This window comes from Benincasa hispida, chromosome 9 (genome assembly GCF_027475165.1).
Source record: "Benincasa hispida cultivar pf3 chromosome 9, pf3_genome.v1.1, whole genome shotgun sequence".
NCBI lineage: Eukaryota > Viridiplantae > Streptophyta > Magnoliopsida > Cucurbitales > Cucurbitaceae > Benincasa > Benincasa hispida.
In genome coordinates, this window is record NC_143486.1 from 44,690,143 (window position 1) to 44,705,181 (window position 15,039).

At 36.6% G+C, this 15,039-nt stretch overlaps 1 protein-coding gene across 1 annotated transcript; it reads right to left on the reverse strand.

Moving 5' to 3' along the window:
• Nucleotides 1-877: 877 nt before the first annotated feature.
• On the reverse strand, nucleotides 878-7,277 carry LOC150033844 (uncharacterized). The gene is made up of 2 exons (XM_090317489.1): nucleotides 6,805-7,277; nucleotides 878-6,712 (listed from the first exon to the last, which is right to left on the reverse strand). The coding sequence occupies exon 2, from the start codon at nucleotides 4,673-4,675 to the stop codon at nucleotides 4,139-4,141; it is 537 nt and encodes a 178-aa protein (XP_090173615.1). The 5' UTR covers nucleotides 4,676-6,712; nucleotides 6,805-7,277; the 3' UTR covers nucleotides 878-4,138.
• Between the last annotated feature and the right edge of the window lie 7,762 nt (nucleotides 7,278-15,039).

The window sequence follows — 15,039 nt, forward strand, 5'->3', positions numbered from 1 at the left end:
GATTTATAATATGAAATCTTGTATTCACTTCAGTCTATGAAATATGAGATATTTTAGTTGCATTAACCACAAACCAATAAACTAAGATCCCTGGTTGTCCTTGTAACTTAAGCATGTATGTGGAGACATACAAGTGGATCGTGCTTTAAGTGATAACCTAAATGGTCTATAGTATATGGATAAATGAGGGAAACCTTATCCTGGTAACGCTATGAGTGTGGCCTGCTTTGTAGATGTTACAGATGTTGTAAAGTGTTATAAATGGTCTGATCCTAACCATTCATGTATTAGACATGCGAGTGGGGATACTCTATACAAAGGAGTTTGTATAAGACCGGACCACGAAATATTTAGTCTCGTTATATAACGTCGTTCATGATAGAAACTTTCATTTCACTAGGATGACCATAGGTAACATGACCTTAATCCTGAGTGAGTTGGGAACTCCTGCCTATGAGGGCGGTCCTTTGATTTACATGGGTGCGAGGGGCCAAATTACCGACTTAAACCTACCACTTTGGGGATTCGTCTGATTGGAGAGTTGGGTACTTAACTACACAAGATGGAATTCACTCATTCCCCGAAGTAGGGGTAAATAGATAAATTGCTCCGTTAAAGGCCGATTCCAGGACTTGAACAATGTGGCGTCACACCTTCTCTTGGCTCAAGAAGTGTTTACTCATAGTAGGACTATGATGTATTGTTCATTAGAGGAATAATTGGTACTTGAGGAGCTAGATGTAACTACAGGGGCAAAACAATAAATTGGCATTGTAACGACCCGACTCCCTAGGACTTAAGTTAGGTTGTTACTAAACACATGTATGTGTGGAACTTAAAATGACACTCTGTTGTGGTGAAATAAATGCTAATTAAATAAGGTAAATTTAAAAGACTTATGCATTTAATTTCAAATATTAAAAAAACAACGGTAGGGTATATGATAATAAATAATTCTGGAAGCGATTCTAAATAGTAAGTTTTAAACATCAACACTGAAAGCTAAGAAAAACATGAAAAGAAGTTTAAATCTCATGAGCGGAAGCATAAAACTGGTACCAGTGGCTCGATCATAGATTTCGCTTGTCACTTGCCAATGCGTCCCTACTCTTACCTGAAACATAAACATGAGAAAGAGTGAGTATAAAAATACTCAGTAAGTAACCCCACTACTGAGATCAGGTTAGGCATCTATGTCCTCTAGATGCCAACCCTAGTGGAACATATAAACTGTCCTAGTCCTCCTGGGACTCATACATACATGAAAAGTTGATCTTTACCCTACTGTAGCTAAATATGCCCATTATCTCTAGTAAGTCCTGTAGGACCCACAACCTCTGGTGAATCCCGAAGGAAACAAAATCTCTTACGTACGCATGATTATGCATACACCTCTTTCGTATACACATAACCCACTGAAGGTGTACCTCTTTCATATACCTAGTTAAGTATACACCTCTTTCGTACACACATAACCCACTGAGTATGTACCTATTTTGTACACCCCAGATCCTCTTTATAAATGTAGGGATGTGTACCTCTTTCGTACACATGGTTATATATACACCTCTTTTGTATACACGTAACCCACTGAGCGTGCACCTCTTATGTAAACCCCAGTACCCTCTAGGTATGTATCACTTTCATATACACCAGCCCTAGTACATCTCTTTCATGTACTAGTGCCCTTGGACATGCATCAATTTCATGCAATCACATAGTCTGGAAAGGAAAAGATGTTGCATCTAACATCATATTACATATGACGTTCACATGATTATGAATCCTCAAAAATCTCCTGATCAAGGTCATGTTAATTAACCTCAACATACGTAATTAATCTACCATTAATAGACCCACTCTAGTACATCACTTTCATGCACTTACATCAACAAAAGTTCCAACTTTTGCCTAACTTTAAGACATTCCAGTAGTAGTGCCGCTTAACTCATAAGCTAGGTCATGCTCAATCGTCCTTTTCATATATCTCATAAAATTCTAAATCATGCCCATACATTAACATGCTTCAAACATATTATCACATGCTCATATATCTTTTCTAAACCTTTCATTCAACCTCAAAACAATCAAAATTATCCTTGTAACTAGCCTTACAACCCTCAACATAAATCATAAATTTATCAACACAAAGGCGGTTCTAGTAGTAAGATTACTTATTTCGATGTCAAAATTCACAGCTAATCAGGCAACCAAAATAATACAGCAACTCAAGGTAACAGTCCTATCACAAGAATACAACCATTCAATTCCAGCCCAAACAATTAAATTTAAATCCTTAGACCGCAATCCAAAATACCCAAAAAGGCTTACCTAAAAATTCGCCGAAATTTCCCTTTCATGATGTTGGACAACGCCTCAGAAATCTCTCAAAACTTCAATCTAGCCCTAAACGTGATGGGTATCAACCAAACCAAAACCAAAAGTTAAAGGAGCAACAATTTAATCCACAAAATTCACCCAAAATGTGAAAATCTTACCAAAACACTCACTGACAGCAGAGGCACGACGAAGAGGGTGAACGAACGGCAAACGATGGCAGCGAAACGAGCAGGGTGACGCGCGACTAGAGACAACGTTTCAGATCTGGCTTCGCAGACGGGAAGGTTGGTTAGGTGCAGTGGACGGAGGTGGTGTTCTGACACAACGCTGGGCTGCTCAGTTTAATGGTGAGGCGAGGAATACGGTGGGCAAAGGATGGCTAAAGAAGCCGAAGTCTGGGCCTAGTTCACGCACGAGGGCCGACGCAGTTGAACTGGAGGGAATCGATGGCGGCACAAGCTTTAGTTGGCGTCGACGATGATGGATCGAGCACCAGTGGCGGACGTCTGGGCTAGGCGCGGTGGCTGGTCGCACGATCGGCTGGAGGCACGGCACAAGTGCTAGCGGCGGCGGGGTCAGGATATGAGTAGAGAGGGAGGTGGCGGCGAAAGAAATTTTTGGATAGTGAAGAAGGCGGCTCGTGTGAGGAAGATGGGGATGGGTTCTTTATTTTTATTTTAAAAATAAAAAAAAAATAATAATAATAATAATAATAACTAAAAAAGGAAGCATAATTACACTTAAATCATTTCCTTAATCCACTTTATACTATTTATTTTTTATCCTTTTCAAAAGAAAATTAATTCATGTCATTACTTTTCAAATTGAATTTCAAAATTGAATAATTTTCACATCAACACTTAAATTCCCACACTTATACTTCAAATCCAAAATTCCAAAAATGCCCTCCAATAACAAAATTACTGAAATTATATAAAAAGTGAAAATTCGGAGTGTTACATTCTTCCCCCCTTAAAGAACTTTTGTCCTCGAAAGTTCATTTCTGGAAAAAAAAAAAAAAAAAAAAAACTCTTGTATAGGGATAACGAAACATACATGGTCTCTTATACTAACTAAGCATAGAAAAGAAGGCAGCCAAACATAGTCTCGAACAAACCTAGAGTGTCAAGGTCTAAAACGTAAATTTATCTATCACTACAGCGTTCGACCTCTCCACCTCATGTCAGGTTGTGGCACTGTTCCTGTTCCATTGCTACTGTCCCCTTGAACCCATCTGATCTTGATCTGAAGGTTGGTCCCTACCATCTGTAGTGCTCCTACTAAGGCACTCATATGCCATATGCCCTTTCTGTCCACAATGATAACACACCCCTACTCCAGCTAAGTAACGACCCCAGTGACACTTTCTGCATGAGTTACAGATCGGCTTTTCCTCTTTAATAGTTATAGGTTTCTTTTGCTAAGATTCAGAAGTCTTCTGGTCTGCTTTCCTTTTCTGACCTGCAGAGGTCCCAATCCCAAGCGACCTCTTGTAATCCTCTCCCACCTAGCAGCCAGCATCAATCCTCATGACGGCCCGTAGTGCCGCAACATACCTCTTGAGGTCCAAGGCATGTACCATGCCTCACAGTCCGCTCCTCAGACCCTAGATGAATCTCTCAGTCCTCGCTGCCATGGTGGCTATTAGTTTAGAAGCGAAGTGGGACAGCTTATCAAATTCTTGTTCATACTCCTCCACTGACATAACTCTTTGTTTCAAGTTCAAGAATTCTGCCTGCTTGTTGTACCAGGTGTTAGCTGAAAAATACTTCTCATAAAAGCGCTCCCTGAACTGCTCCTAGGTTGCAAGCTTCCCACCGGTATCAATCATCTTCTCTGCTGAACGCCACCAGATTTTCGCGTTACCAGTCAACATGAAAACTGCGCATTTAAGCTTGTGCTCTTCCGGACACCTCATAAAACGGAATATCGTCTCAATAGATGACAACCACATCTCTTCTTTGGTGGGGTCCCCTAACGATCCATCAAAGGAGCGAGGGTCATACTTCCTAAAATCCCTCAGATGTTTAGCCTCAAAAGACAGGCCCTGCATGTCTCTATTTTGCAGTCGGGTCTGCTGTAACTGCTCGGGTGGCACTGGTTCCTCCTGAGCCTGGGTCTGGGCAGTTTGTCCTGCCATCGCGCTATGGATTAACTCTTGTAGTTTCCCCATTAGGGAAGATGCAACAGCTTCACTAAGTTTGGCTTCCATTACCTTCTCATCGACTTGAGCCATAGGTGGATTTGGAGCTGTCGGGACAGTCTGGCTACTCTCAGCTCCCTCTTCCTGCACCTCTTCTCTAACTGTCTTTCTTGTTCCAGGTTTAAGTGCCATGTCCTATCATGAACTCGTACATTAACTATCTCTGGGTCTTTCTCAGAAATCAAGAATTTAAAACACTACATCATTATTCTCACATATGCATTGAAACTTTCATTAGTAGGACGTACCTGGCGATGACGAGGGATCCGTTACTGGGCCAAAGGGACTATCTAGACTTACATAGTAAGTCAGTCTATAGAACCCAAAACATGGGCTCTGATACCAACTGTAACGACCCGACTCCCTAGGACTTAAGTTAGGCCATTACTAAACGCATGCATACATGGAACTTAAAACGACACTCTATTGTGGTGAAATAAATGCTAATTAAATAAGGTAAATTTAAAAGGCTTATGCATTTAATTTCAAATATTAAAAAAACAACGGTAGGGTATATGATAATAAATAATTCTGGAAACAACTCTAAATAGTAAGTTTTAAACATCAACACTGAAAGCTAAGAAAAACATGAAAAGAAGTTTAAATTTCATGAGCGAAAGCATAAAATTGGTCTCAGTGACTCGATCACGGATTCCGCTTGTCACTCGCCAATGTGTCCCTACTCTTACCTGAAACATAAACATGAGAAAGGGTGAATATAAAAATACTCAGTAAGTAATCCCACTACTGGGGTCAGGTTAGGCATCTATGTCCTCTAGATGCCAACCCTAGTGGAACATATAAACTGTCCTAGTCCTCCTGGGACTCATACATACATGAAAAGCTGATCTCTATCCTACTGTAGCTAAATATGCCCACTACCTCTAGTAAGTCCCATAGGACCCACAACCTCTGGTAAATCCCGAAGGAAACAAAATCTCTTACGTACGCATGATTATGCATACACCTCTTTCGTATATACATAACCCACTTAATATGTACCTCTTTCGTACACATGGTTACGTATACACCTTTTTCGTATACACATAACCCACTTAATGTGTCCTCTTTCGTACACATGGTTACGTATACACCTCTTTCGTATACATATAACCCATTTAATGTGTACCTCTTTCTTACACAGGGTTACGTATACACCTCTTTCATATACACATAACCCACTGAAGGTGTACCTCTTTCGTACACCTGGTTAAGTATACACCTCTTTTGTATACACATAACCCACTGAGTATGTACCTCTTTCGTACACCCCAGATCCTCTCTATAAATGTAAGGATGCGTACCTCTTTCGTACACATGGTTATATATACACCTCTTTCGTATACACGTAACCCACTGAGCGTGCATCTCTTATGTACACCTCAGTACCTTCTAGGTATGTATCACTTTCATACACATCAGCCCTAGTACATCTCTTTCATGTACTAGCGCACTTGGACATCATCAATTTCATGCAATCACAGTCTGGAAAGGAAAAGATATTGCATCTAACTTCATATTACATATAACGTTCACATGATTATGAATCCTCTAAAATCTCCTGATCAAGGTCATGTTAATTAACCTCAACATACATAATTAATCTACTATTAATGGACCCATTCTAGTACATCACTTTCATGCACGTTACATCAACAAAAGTTCCAACTTTTGCCTAACTTTAAGACATTTCAGTAGTAGTGCCGCTTAACTCATAAGTTAGGGTCATGTTCAATCATCATTTTCATATATCTCATAAAATTCTAAATCATGCTCATATATTAACATGCTTCAGACATATTATCACATGCTCATATATCTTTTCTAAACCTTTCATTCAACTTCAAAACAATCAAAATTATCCTTGTAACTAGTCTTACAACCCTCAACATAAATCATAAATTTATCAATACAAAGGTGGTTCCAGTAGTAAGATTACTTACTTCGATGTCAAGATTCACAGCTAATCAAGCAACCAAAATATTACAGCAACTCAAGGTAACAGTCCTATCACAAGAATACAACAATTCAATTCTAGCCCAAACAACTAAATTTAAATCTAGACCCAAATCCAAAATACCCAAAAAGGCTTACCTAAAAAGTCGCCCAAATTTCCCTTTCACGATGCTGGACAACGCCTCAGAAATCTCTCAGAACTTCAATCTAGCCCTAAACATGATGGGTATCAACCAAACCGAAACCAAAAGTAAAAGGAGCAATAATTTAATCCACGAAATTCACCCAAAATGTGAAAATCTTACCAAAACACTCATTGACAGCAGAGGCACGATGAAGGGGGTGAACGAACGGCGAACGATGGCAGCAAAATGAGCAGGGCGACGCACGGCTAGAAACAACATTTCAGATCTGGCTTCACTGATGGGAAGGTTGGTTAGGTGCAGCGGACGGAGGTAGTGTTCTGATGCGGCGCTGGGCTGCTCAGTTGAATGGCGAGGCGAGGCAGCCGGTGGGCGAAGGATGGCTAAAGAAGCCGAAGGCTGGGCCTGGTTCGCGCACAAGGGCCGATGCAATTGAACTGGAGGGAATCGATGGCGACACAAGCTTCGGCTGGCGTCGACGGCGACTGATCGAGCACCAGCGGTGGATGTCTGGGCTAGGTGCGGTAATTGGCGCACGATCGACTAGAGGCGCGGTGCGAGTGCTAGCGGCAGTGGGGTCCGGATCTGAGTAGAGAGGGAGGCGGCGGCGGATGAAATTTTTGGGTAGTGAGGGAGGCGGCTCGTGTGAGGAAGATAGGGATGGGTTCTTTCTTTTTATTTTAAAAATAATAATAATAATAATAATAATAACTAAAAAAAAGAAAAGTATAATTACACTTAAATCATTTCCTTAATCCACTTTATACTATTTATTTCTTTTTCTTTTCAAAAGAAAATTAATTCCTGTCATTAATTTTCAAATTGAATTTCAAAATTGAATAATTTTCACATCAACACTTAAATTTCCACACTTATACTTCAAATCCAAAATTCCAAAAATGCCCTCCAATAACAAAATTATTGAAATTATATAAAAAGTGAAAATTTGGGGTGTTACAGGCATAACTGTACTTATGAGTGATTTATGAAAGGTCATCGTACTATTGATTGGTTATATCCAATGGACACAGAAATATATTTGTAGTGCAAAGAGTGCAGCTATCGGTCTTTAGTGGAGTGCCTAGTAGTTAACGGATGGTGGATATCGTGATTAAAGAGTTTAGTCAGTTATTCACGTACCATTGGAGCTTCAAGCTACAGGTCCATAAGGTCCTCTTGGTAGCTCAATGGATTCATGTTGAGAATAAGTTTTTGGATTAGTTTGAAGTGTTTAAATTAACAAGAGTGAGTTTGATTATATATGATACAATTAAATTGATTCAATTATATATGATATAATTGATTTGATGTATTAGATACATTAATTGGAGAAATTAATATAAATTTGATTTATATTAAATGCCAAAAAGGAGAAAAAGAACTGTGGTTTATATATTAATATGATGTTATATTAAAACTATAAGTTATAAATATAATATGATAAGTTAGTTATTATATTTATTTATAATTAGATCAATTATGAGATAATTGTTTTTTTCGGTTTTTCTCTTAATAACCGAATGAGTGGGAAGTTATAATCAGTTTTTGATAACTGATGGATAAAATGAAAATCATTTTCATTTTTTCATAATCGGGCGCGCATAAAGAAAAGGATATTCGATAGCTTTAAGAGAAAAAACGATCAAGCATCTAGTTTTCTAAACGATAGTTACTCGCTGCTAAACGATTGAGTATCCAAGTCTATACAATAGACTTCTACCTTTTCCTACTTACTCAATCGTTCAATTACTCCTTCCCTCTACCAAATCCATAAAGAGCCCACACCTCCTGGGTTCTCACACCGAGAATACCAAGGTAGCCTCGTGGTAGTGTCAAGTTGTTGTTCGAGGGTCAAGGATCAAGTGCTACTCGGTTGTGTTCGAGGTTTTTCCAGAGGCGTGTTGTGTTCGTCTTATTGTTCGCCTTGCTGGTGTTAATCGAGGAAATACAAGAAGAAAGGTTCTTCAAAGGTATGTTTACTCGATACTTTGTATTTTATTCTTGAAGCATGCTGTAATTTAGACTTGATGCATAACTATTCTATGTTAGATTGTAAATATTGATGTTCTGTCACAATAGGATTTGGAACGATATGCTTCCGCTCATTGGTTCTCTTTGTTAAGAGTTTCTTCAGCTACACAATATAAAATTCATTCCTTCCCATTTTTAGGGGTAAGTAGATGAACTACTAGATGAATTGTTTCCTTAAGGGCTAATTCTGGGTCTTAAACAACGAAGCCTCGTCCTCTCACTAACTTGAGAATGATTAGTTTGTAGTTGGACTAGAAACTATTTGTTTATTAGATGGATCAATGGTACTTAAGAAGTTAGATGTAATTACAAGGGTAAAAAGGTAATTTGATCCAACTGTAATTACAAGCAATCTGTGAAGGTTCAGCTTACTGTTGACTACTTATATCCATGGACACAAAAATATATTTGTAGTGTAATGAGTGGAACTATGAGTCTTTAGTGGAGTGACTTGTAGTTAATGAATGTTGATTAATTTAATTAAAGAGTTCAATTAATTAATCTCGTATCATTGGAGTTTCTAATTTGTAGGCCCATATGGTCCCCTTGCTAGCTCACTAAGGGTAAAACCAGAATTAATTAATTTTAGATTAATTTGGATTGTTGAAATTAAATAAGGGAATTAATTGTATGAGATACAATTAATTGTGATGTACGTTGATACATTATATTATAGAGTTAATTTTGAATAATATTCAAAATTATACTTCATAAGAGTGGTCAATATTTAAATAAAATTCAAATAATATTTATATGAATGAGATTTATATAAAACTATAGATTAAAATTAACAAGAATAAGATTCATATGAAACTAGAGGTTACGTGAGAGAATATTATTTGAATATGATTCAAATAAAATTAAATATGTGATAATTAATTAATTAATATTATTTAAATATATATATTAAATTTGATTTAATATATATATATATATATATATATATATATATATGTAACTCCCATTGGGAGTTATTTGTGAAGTAGTGGAGGGGAGTTATAACTCCCTTTCTAACCACTTCATCTTCTCTAACGTAAAAAGAGAAATTTTTTTTCTTGTTGATTCATTCGAACACATCACAGAAAGAGATCAAGAGTTTCTCTCTGCAAAAATTCTTTTTCTCCCTCACAAAAACGCTCTCTTTCACAGGAACTCTCTTTACCAAATTAAGGATCCCACAATCCTTGATCCTTGTCTGGAGAATAGTAAGGAAAATGAGTGGTGGTGTCTTGTTACGCGTTCGTGAGTTCTGGAAGAAGTTTCAATATTCGTGAATTCAGGAAGAAGTTCTGGTGTTTGTGAGTTTGCAGCGGAAAGAGAAGGACTACATTAAAGAAGGGCTTCGGGAGGTATTTTCTTCTCCTTGGACGCATGCTTATTATTATGTCGTCCATGTATGTTTTTATTTTTTTTTTCACTATGTTTAGGTGGTTTCTAAAACAGATTTCAAAGACACACATGTTCACTTGCTTTCGTTGAGGAATTCAATTCCTTTAAGATTACCAGTATCACCAATATCATTTATTTAATTGATATATATCTAAGTCATATCATTGATATACAAATATCACTGATAGCTTCTATTAGTGGCTAGGGGTGTACATAGTCCGGGTTGGAAGATCTTTGTAGACCAACCCAAAAATTCGGGTGGCTAATAATGAACCCTATTAGTTCTTTTTTGGAGGGTCAACCCAACCCAAATCAACCCAAAATTTTCGAGTTGGGCCGGGTTGGGTCACCCGTTCTATTTTTTTTTAATTTGACTTTTTTTTTAACTCTTATATATATATATATTCGGGTTGGGTCGGGTTGACCCAACCCTAAAATGGGATAACCCGAGACTCAACCCGAATTTAATATTTTTTAACATTTTTAACCCAACCCAACCCAACCCAACCCTTGCGGTTTGGGTTAGGTAGTCTGGGTTGGTCAGGTTACCGGGTTTTTTGAACACCTCTATTAGTGGATATGACTGATAGCTTCTATTAATGGCTATCATCGATAGACTTTCATCAAATAGAATCCGCTTTTATATCATTAAAATCATCAATATATGGATATCACCTAAGTTCTATCACCGATATCACTTATATCGTGGTTATCGATGATAACTTCTATCACTCATAACATGCTATTAGAGATAGTTTCTGTCATTCATTTTTTACCATCAAAAGTTTCTGTCATTCATTTTTTACCATCAAATAACATGCTATCTTTGATAACTTCTATCACTAATAACATGCTATTAGTGATACTTCTAGGCATCCCACTTATACTTTAGTTTGAGATTCAACTTTATTAATTAAATTCACTAGGTTAGCTATCGCTGATAAACCTCTATAAGTGGCCATTAAATGTGAAAGAAAACCATCAAAGATTAAGCTATTAGTGATAGAAAATATTAGTGGCTATCACTGATAGACTTTTATTAGTGACTATCAAATTTGAAAAATTAACATTCAAAGCTATCAGTGGCTATTATTGAGAAACTTTTATCATAATTATCAATAATAGACTTTTATCACTAATAGACTTCTATTGCTGATATGTACCTAAATTTGATATCACTGATACATGAGTATGATTGATATCTATCTAAGTTATATCACTAATATCACTTATAATTGATATTATTGATACACAAATATTATGATATCTACATAAGTTATATCACTGATTCACGTTGTTTGTTAGTGATAGGAACCTTATTTCCGATAGACTAAGTCTATTATTGAAGTGACTATCAGTGATAGAAGTTTATTACTGTTAAATTTCATATTTTTAAAGTCATACAAAAAAAGGGGTTTGTTTGTAACGTTCCCGTTTCTCATTTCGTTTCTAAAAAAAATCTCAAATTTCAGAAATTGAGAAAAATAGTTCTTTGAGTTCCTTGGTTTAAAACCCAGCTTTTTCAATTTTTTTAATTAATAATTTTTAGTTAAAAAGTAACAGTAAATAATAAAAAAGACTAAAGATAGAAAATCAAAATTAACAATGAAAAAAGAAAGAAAAAATTAACAAGCAAAAGTAAGCAATGAAAAAAATTGAAGTCAAATAAAAGAAAGAAAAAAAAGGAATGAAGAACACACAACAAGAGATGAGAAGAAATAAGGAAAGAAAGAAAAGAAAGAATGAAGAACACGAGGGAAGAAGAAGAAGAAGAAAAAGAAAAAGAAGAGGGAGAGGAATAGAGAAGAAAAAATTTCAAAATTGAAAAAAAATTTAAAAGATGGTTGGTTAGCGTTTGTATGAAACCCGGATTTCTATTTTCCTTACTTAAGCAAGTGATAAAAGAAATTAACTAAGTGAAAGTTAAATCTTAAGTTAAGGGGAAGGGAATTTCTAAGTGTTAAGTATATTTTCCTTGAATAATTTAAGTTGAGCTTTAATTGGTAAAATTGCAATGAAATTTGTATAATAAATAGGTTGTTGAAAACAGTTAGTGTGATTGGTGAAAGAAGGAATGGGGATTTGAAAAGAAAAATATGGAAATTGAGTTTGTGAAAATTCGGCTAAGTATGGAGAAATTAGGTGAAGTACGGAGTAAGGAATTAAGAAAAAAATATAGAAAATATTATTTTGGAATTATCCTGGAAGATCCGTGTAAAAATATCATTAAGTGGTGAGTAAACGGGTAATATATATATATATATATATATATATATAGGGAACATTTGTCACAGTCACTAAAGATGGAGAGAGCGAGATCATTGAGATCGAGACCAGCGAGATTGGAGAGGAAATGGGAGAGAGCGAGATTGGATAGAAGATGGGAGAAAGCGAGACCAGCGAGAAAGCTGGAGGGAGCGAGAGTGGAGAGAAAAGTTGGAGAGAGCAAGTGAGAGAGCGAGATTGGAGAGAGCTGACCAGCGAGATTGCTGGAGAGAGCGAGACCAACGAGAAAGTGGGAGAGAGCGACACTGCCGAGAGCGGAAAGAGCGAGAGCGCCTATGTGTTAGCCTTGCTTTGTCCGATTCAAACATCACGCCCACGCCTCGCCTATGCATTGAACGGCCGAGCAAGCTTTTGGGCGATGTATTTGGACGTGTTGGGGTGGATTATGCTTTTAAAAACCCTAATTTGAATACAAACAAAGCTTGAAGATGTAAGGACAAACATCAATTAAAATCTAGGTGTCCGATTAAGAGAAATTTTTAAACTCTAAGAAATTGTGTTGGATGTGTTTAGGAAGAACACATTGAACCAAGATGAAGTCAGCTTACATTGATCAAGGGAGGATTAACATTTGGCCATACAGCCAAGTAGGTGCTGTCAATCCCACGAGCAATTTGAATGCCTATAAATATGGAGTTGGGATTTCATTTTGAAATCACACAAAAATCATAAATTTCGTAGAGAAAGTAAAGGGCAGTGAGGGTTCAGAGGAATGTGTCAACTTTGGACGAGGAGATCTTCCAATATACTCGTGCGTTTGGCGTGATTCCAAAGCCATCTGAAAGCTCTGAAAGTCTAGTTTTCAGAGTAGGGCTGCCGGAGGAAAAGACTCAAAGGAACTGGGTTAGAGGTTGAGAAGAAGGCAGAAGGGTCAGACTGTCGGATCAGTCTGGGCCAGTCTTGAAGATTTTGAGATTCCGGTAAAACCACGAGGAGTTCTGAGCTGAAAGTTTAGGGTAAGATTCAGAATAAGTTTGTAGAAGGAAGTATTTCCAAATAAGGTTCGGAACTATAAGTAATCTAAGTTGTAATTTGAATCTGGATTCTAGGGGTGAAAAAGGGACCCGAGGAGCTACTAGAGTGAAAAGTTCCTAAGAGTTCGAGGTGAGCGGCTAAAATGTTTTCGAACTAAAACGTTTTTAAACTATTTTGATTACAAACATTTTACAGAAAGCATGTTTGCGAAAATAATTCTCATGCCTACTAGTTTTATAAAGTGGTTTCCAAGCAAGTTTGAATTGTGATTTGAACGCATGCATATTGTTGAAAAACTATTTACATATGTATATGTATTGATTTTATCCAGCATGTGTTACCATCTTTAAAGCTATGTTGTATATGTGTTATACTGTACATGCTTTAAAGAGAAAAGTTGGTTATAAATAGTTTTGGTAAAATGAGATGCCGAACTACAAGGAGAAGGCATCCACCCAACTAGATACTGAAGTACAAGGAGAAGGCATCAACCCAACTAGATACTGAAGTACAAGGAGAAGGTATCTGAGCAGTAGTACCTAATGTGTTAAGGTACTTAGTGTAGCCACAGGTGAATAAAGTCAGAGATTGAGCAAGAGGGTTCTCTCTGGACTAGTAGTTGGTGTTGGGATTATTTTACCAGCTATACAGTACTTTGATTTGAGAAATGATTTTACTGTTTTATGTTTAAAACAGTTTTATATACATTACGCTTGGAAAATATTTATGCTGCAAAAGTTTATATTTCAGATAAAACTATTTTCTGAAATTATGCATGAGAATTTACTATGTTTTCTCGGTCACTCACTGGGCATAAGCTCACCCCGTTTTCAAATGTTTTTGTTTTTCCCCCCCACAGGTAGCGGTCAAATTCTCTGAAGACAGCTCAGTATCTACTCTGCCATTAAAGGACCAAAAGACTTGTAACCGTTTGCTAGGTGGTTACTGTTAATATTGTACACATGTTACTATTGTTCATATAGGGACTAGGGTTTGTGGGTTTTGGGACTTGTAAATCTAATATTGTAAATACTCTAAACATATTAAGTTTCTAAGTTAATAAATTGTGAGCCTACAGCCGTCCCGTTGCATATAATTTGTATTTAGTATCAGAGTTATTCCTCAAGAGTTTTTAGGCAGTAAGTGTCAGCCTAAGGGTTGATAACTGCTGCAGTCACGCCCTTCTATAAGTTAAGAGGGTGATCTGGGGTGGGGTGTGACAATTTGCCATATATGCAAATATTTTTAAATGGTGCTATATTGGTAGACATTTTGTCTTATTTTGTTTCATACTATAATTTTCCTGGTTAGTAAACGTGTCCTAAACGGAAAAGAGAAAAGTTGATTAAGTTTGCAACATTTTTTAAACTTTCGGGTTAAGATTACAACTTTATCTAGTTTGAGGTACAATTTAATGGGAATCTAGAGTTAAAATTAACATAACTCGATAATTTAAAAGTCAAAATTTAATCTAATTTAATTTAATTTTTAAAAAAGCTATACAAGAAGCAAGCAACTAAAAATAGAGAAGTAAAATCAAATAAACATATATGGGGTGTTTGAGACAAGGACTATCCTAAAACTATAATAACCACCTATTTAAAAAATTTTCATTTGCGATAATATTTACTATTTGCTACAGTTTTTACTATTTTACATTTATCATTTTTATTATTTATTATCGTTTTTACTGTTTTCTCCTTAAACTAAAATAAT

What these genes read in the sequence shown, in the direction of transcription:
- LOC150033844 (XM_090317489.1), bottom strand. Translation starts at nt 4,675, where the DNA reads ATGGCACTTAAACCTGGAACAAGAAAGACAGTTAGAGAAGAGGTGCAG.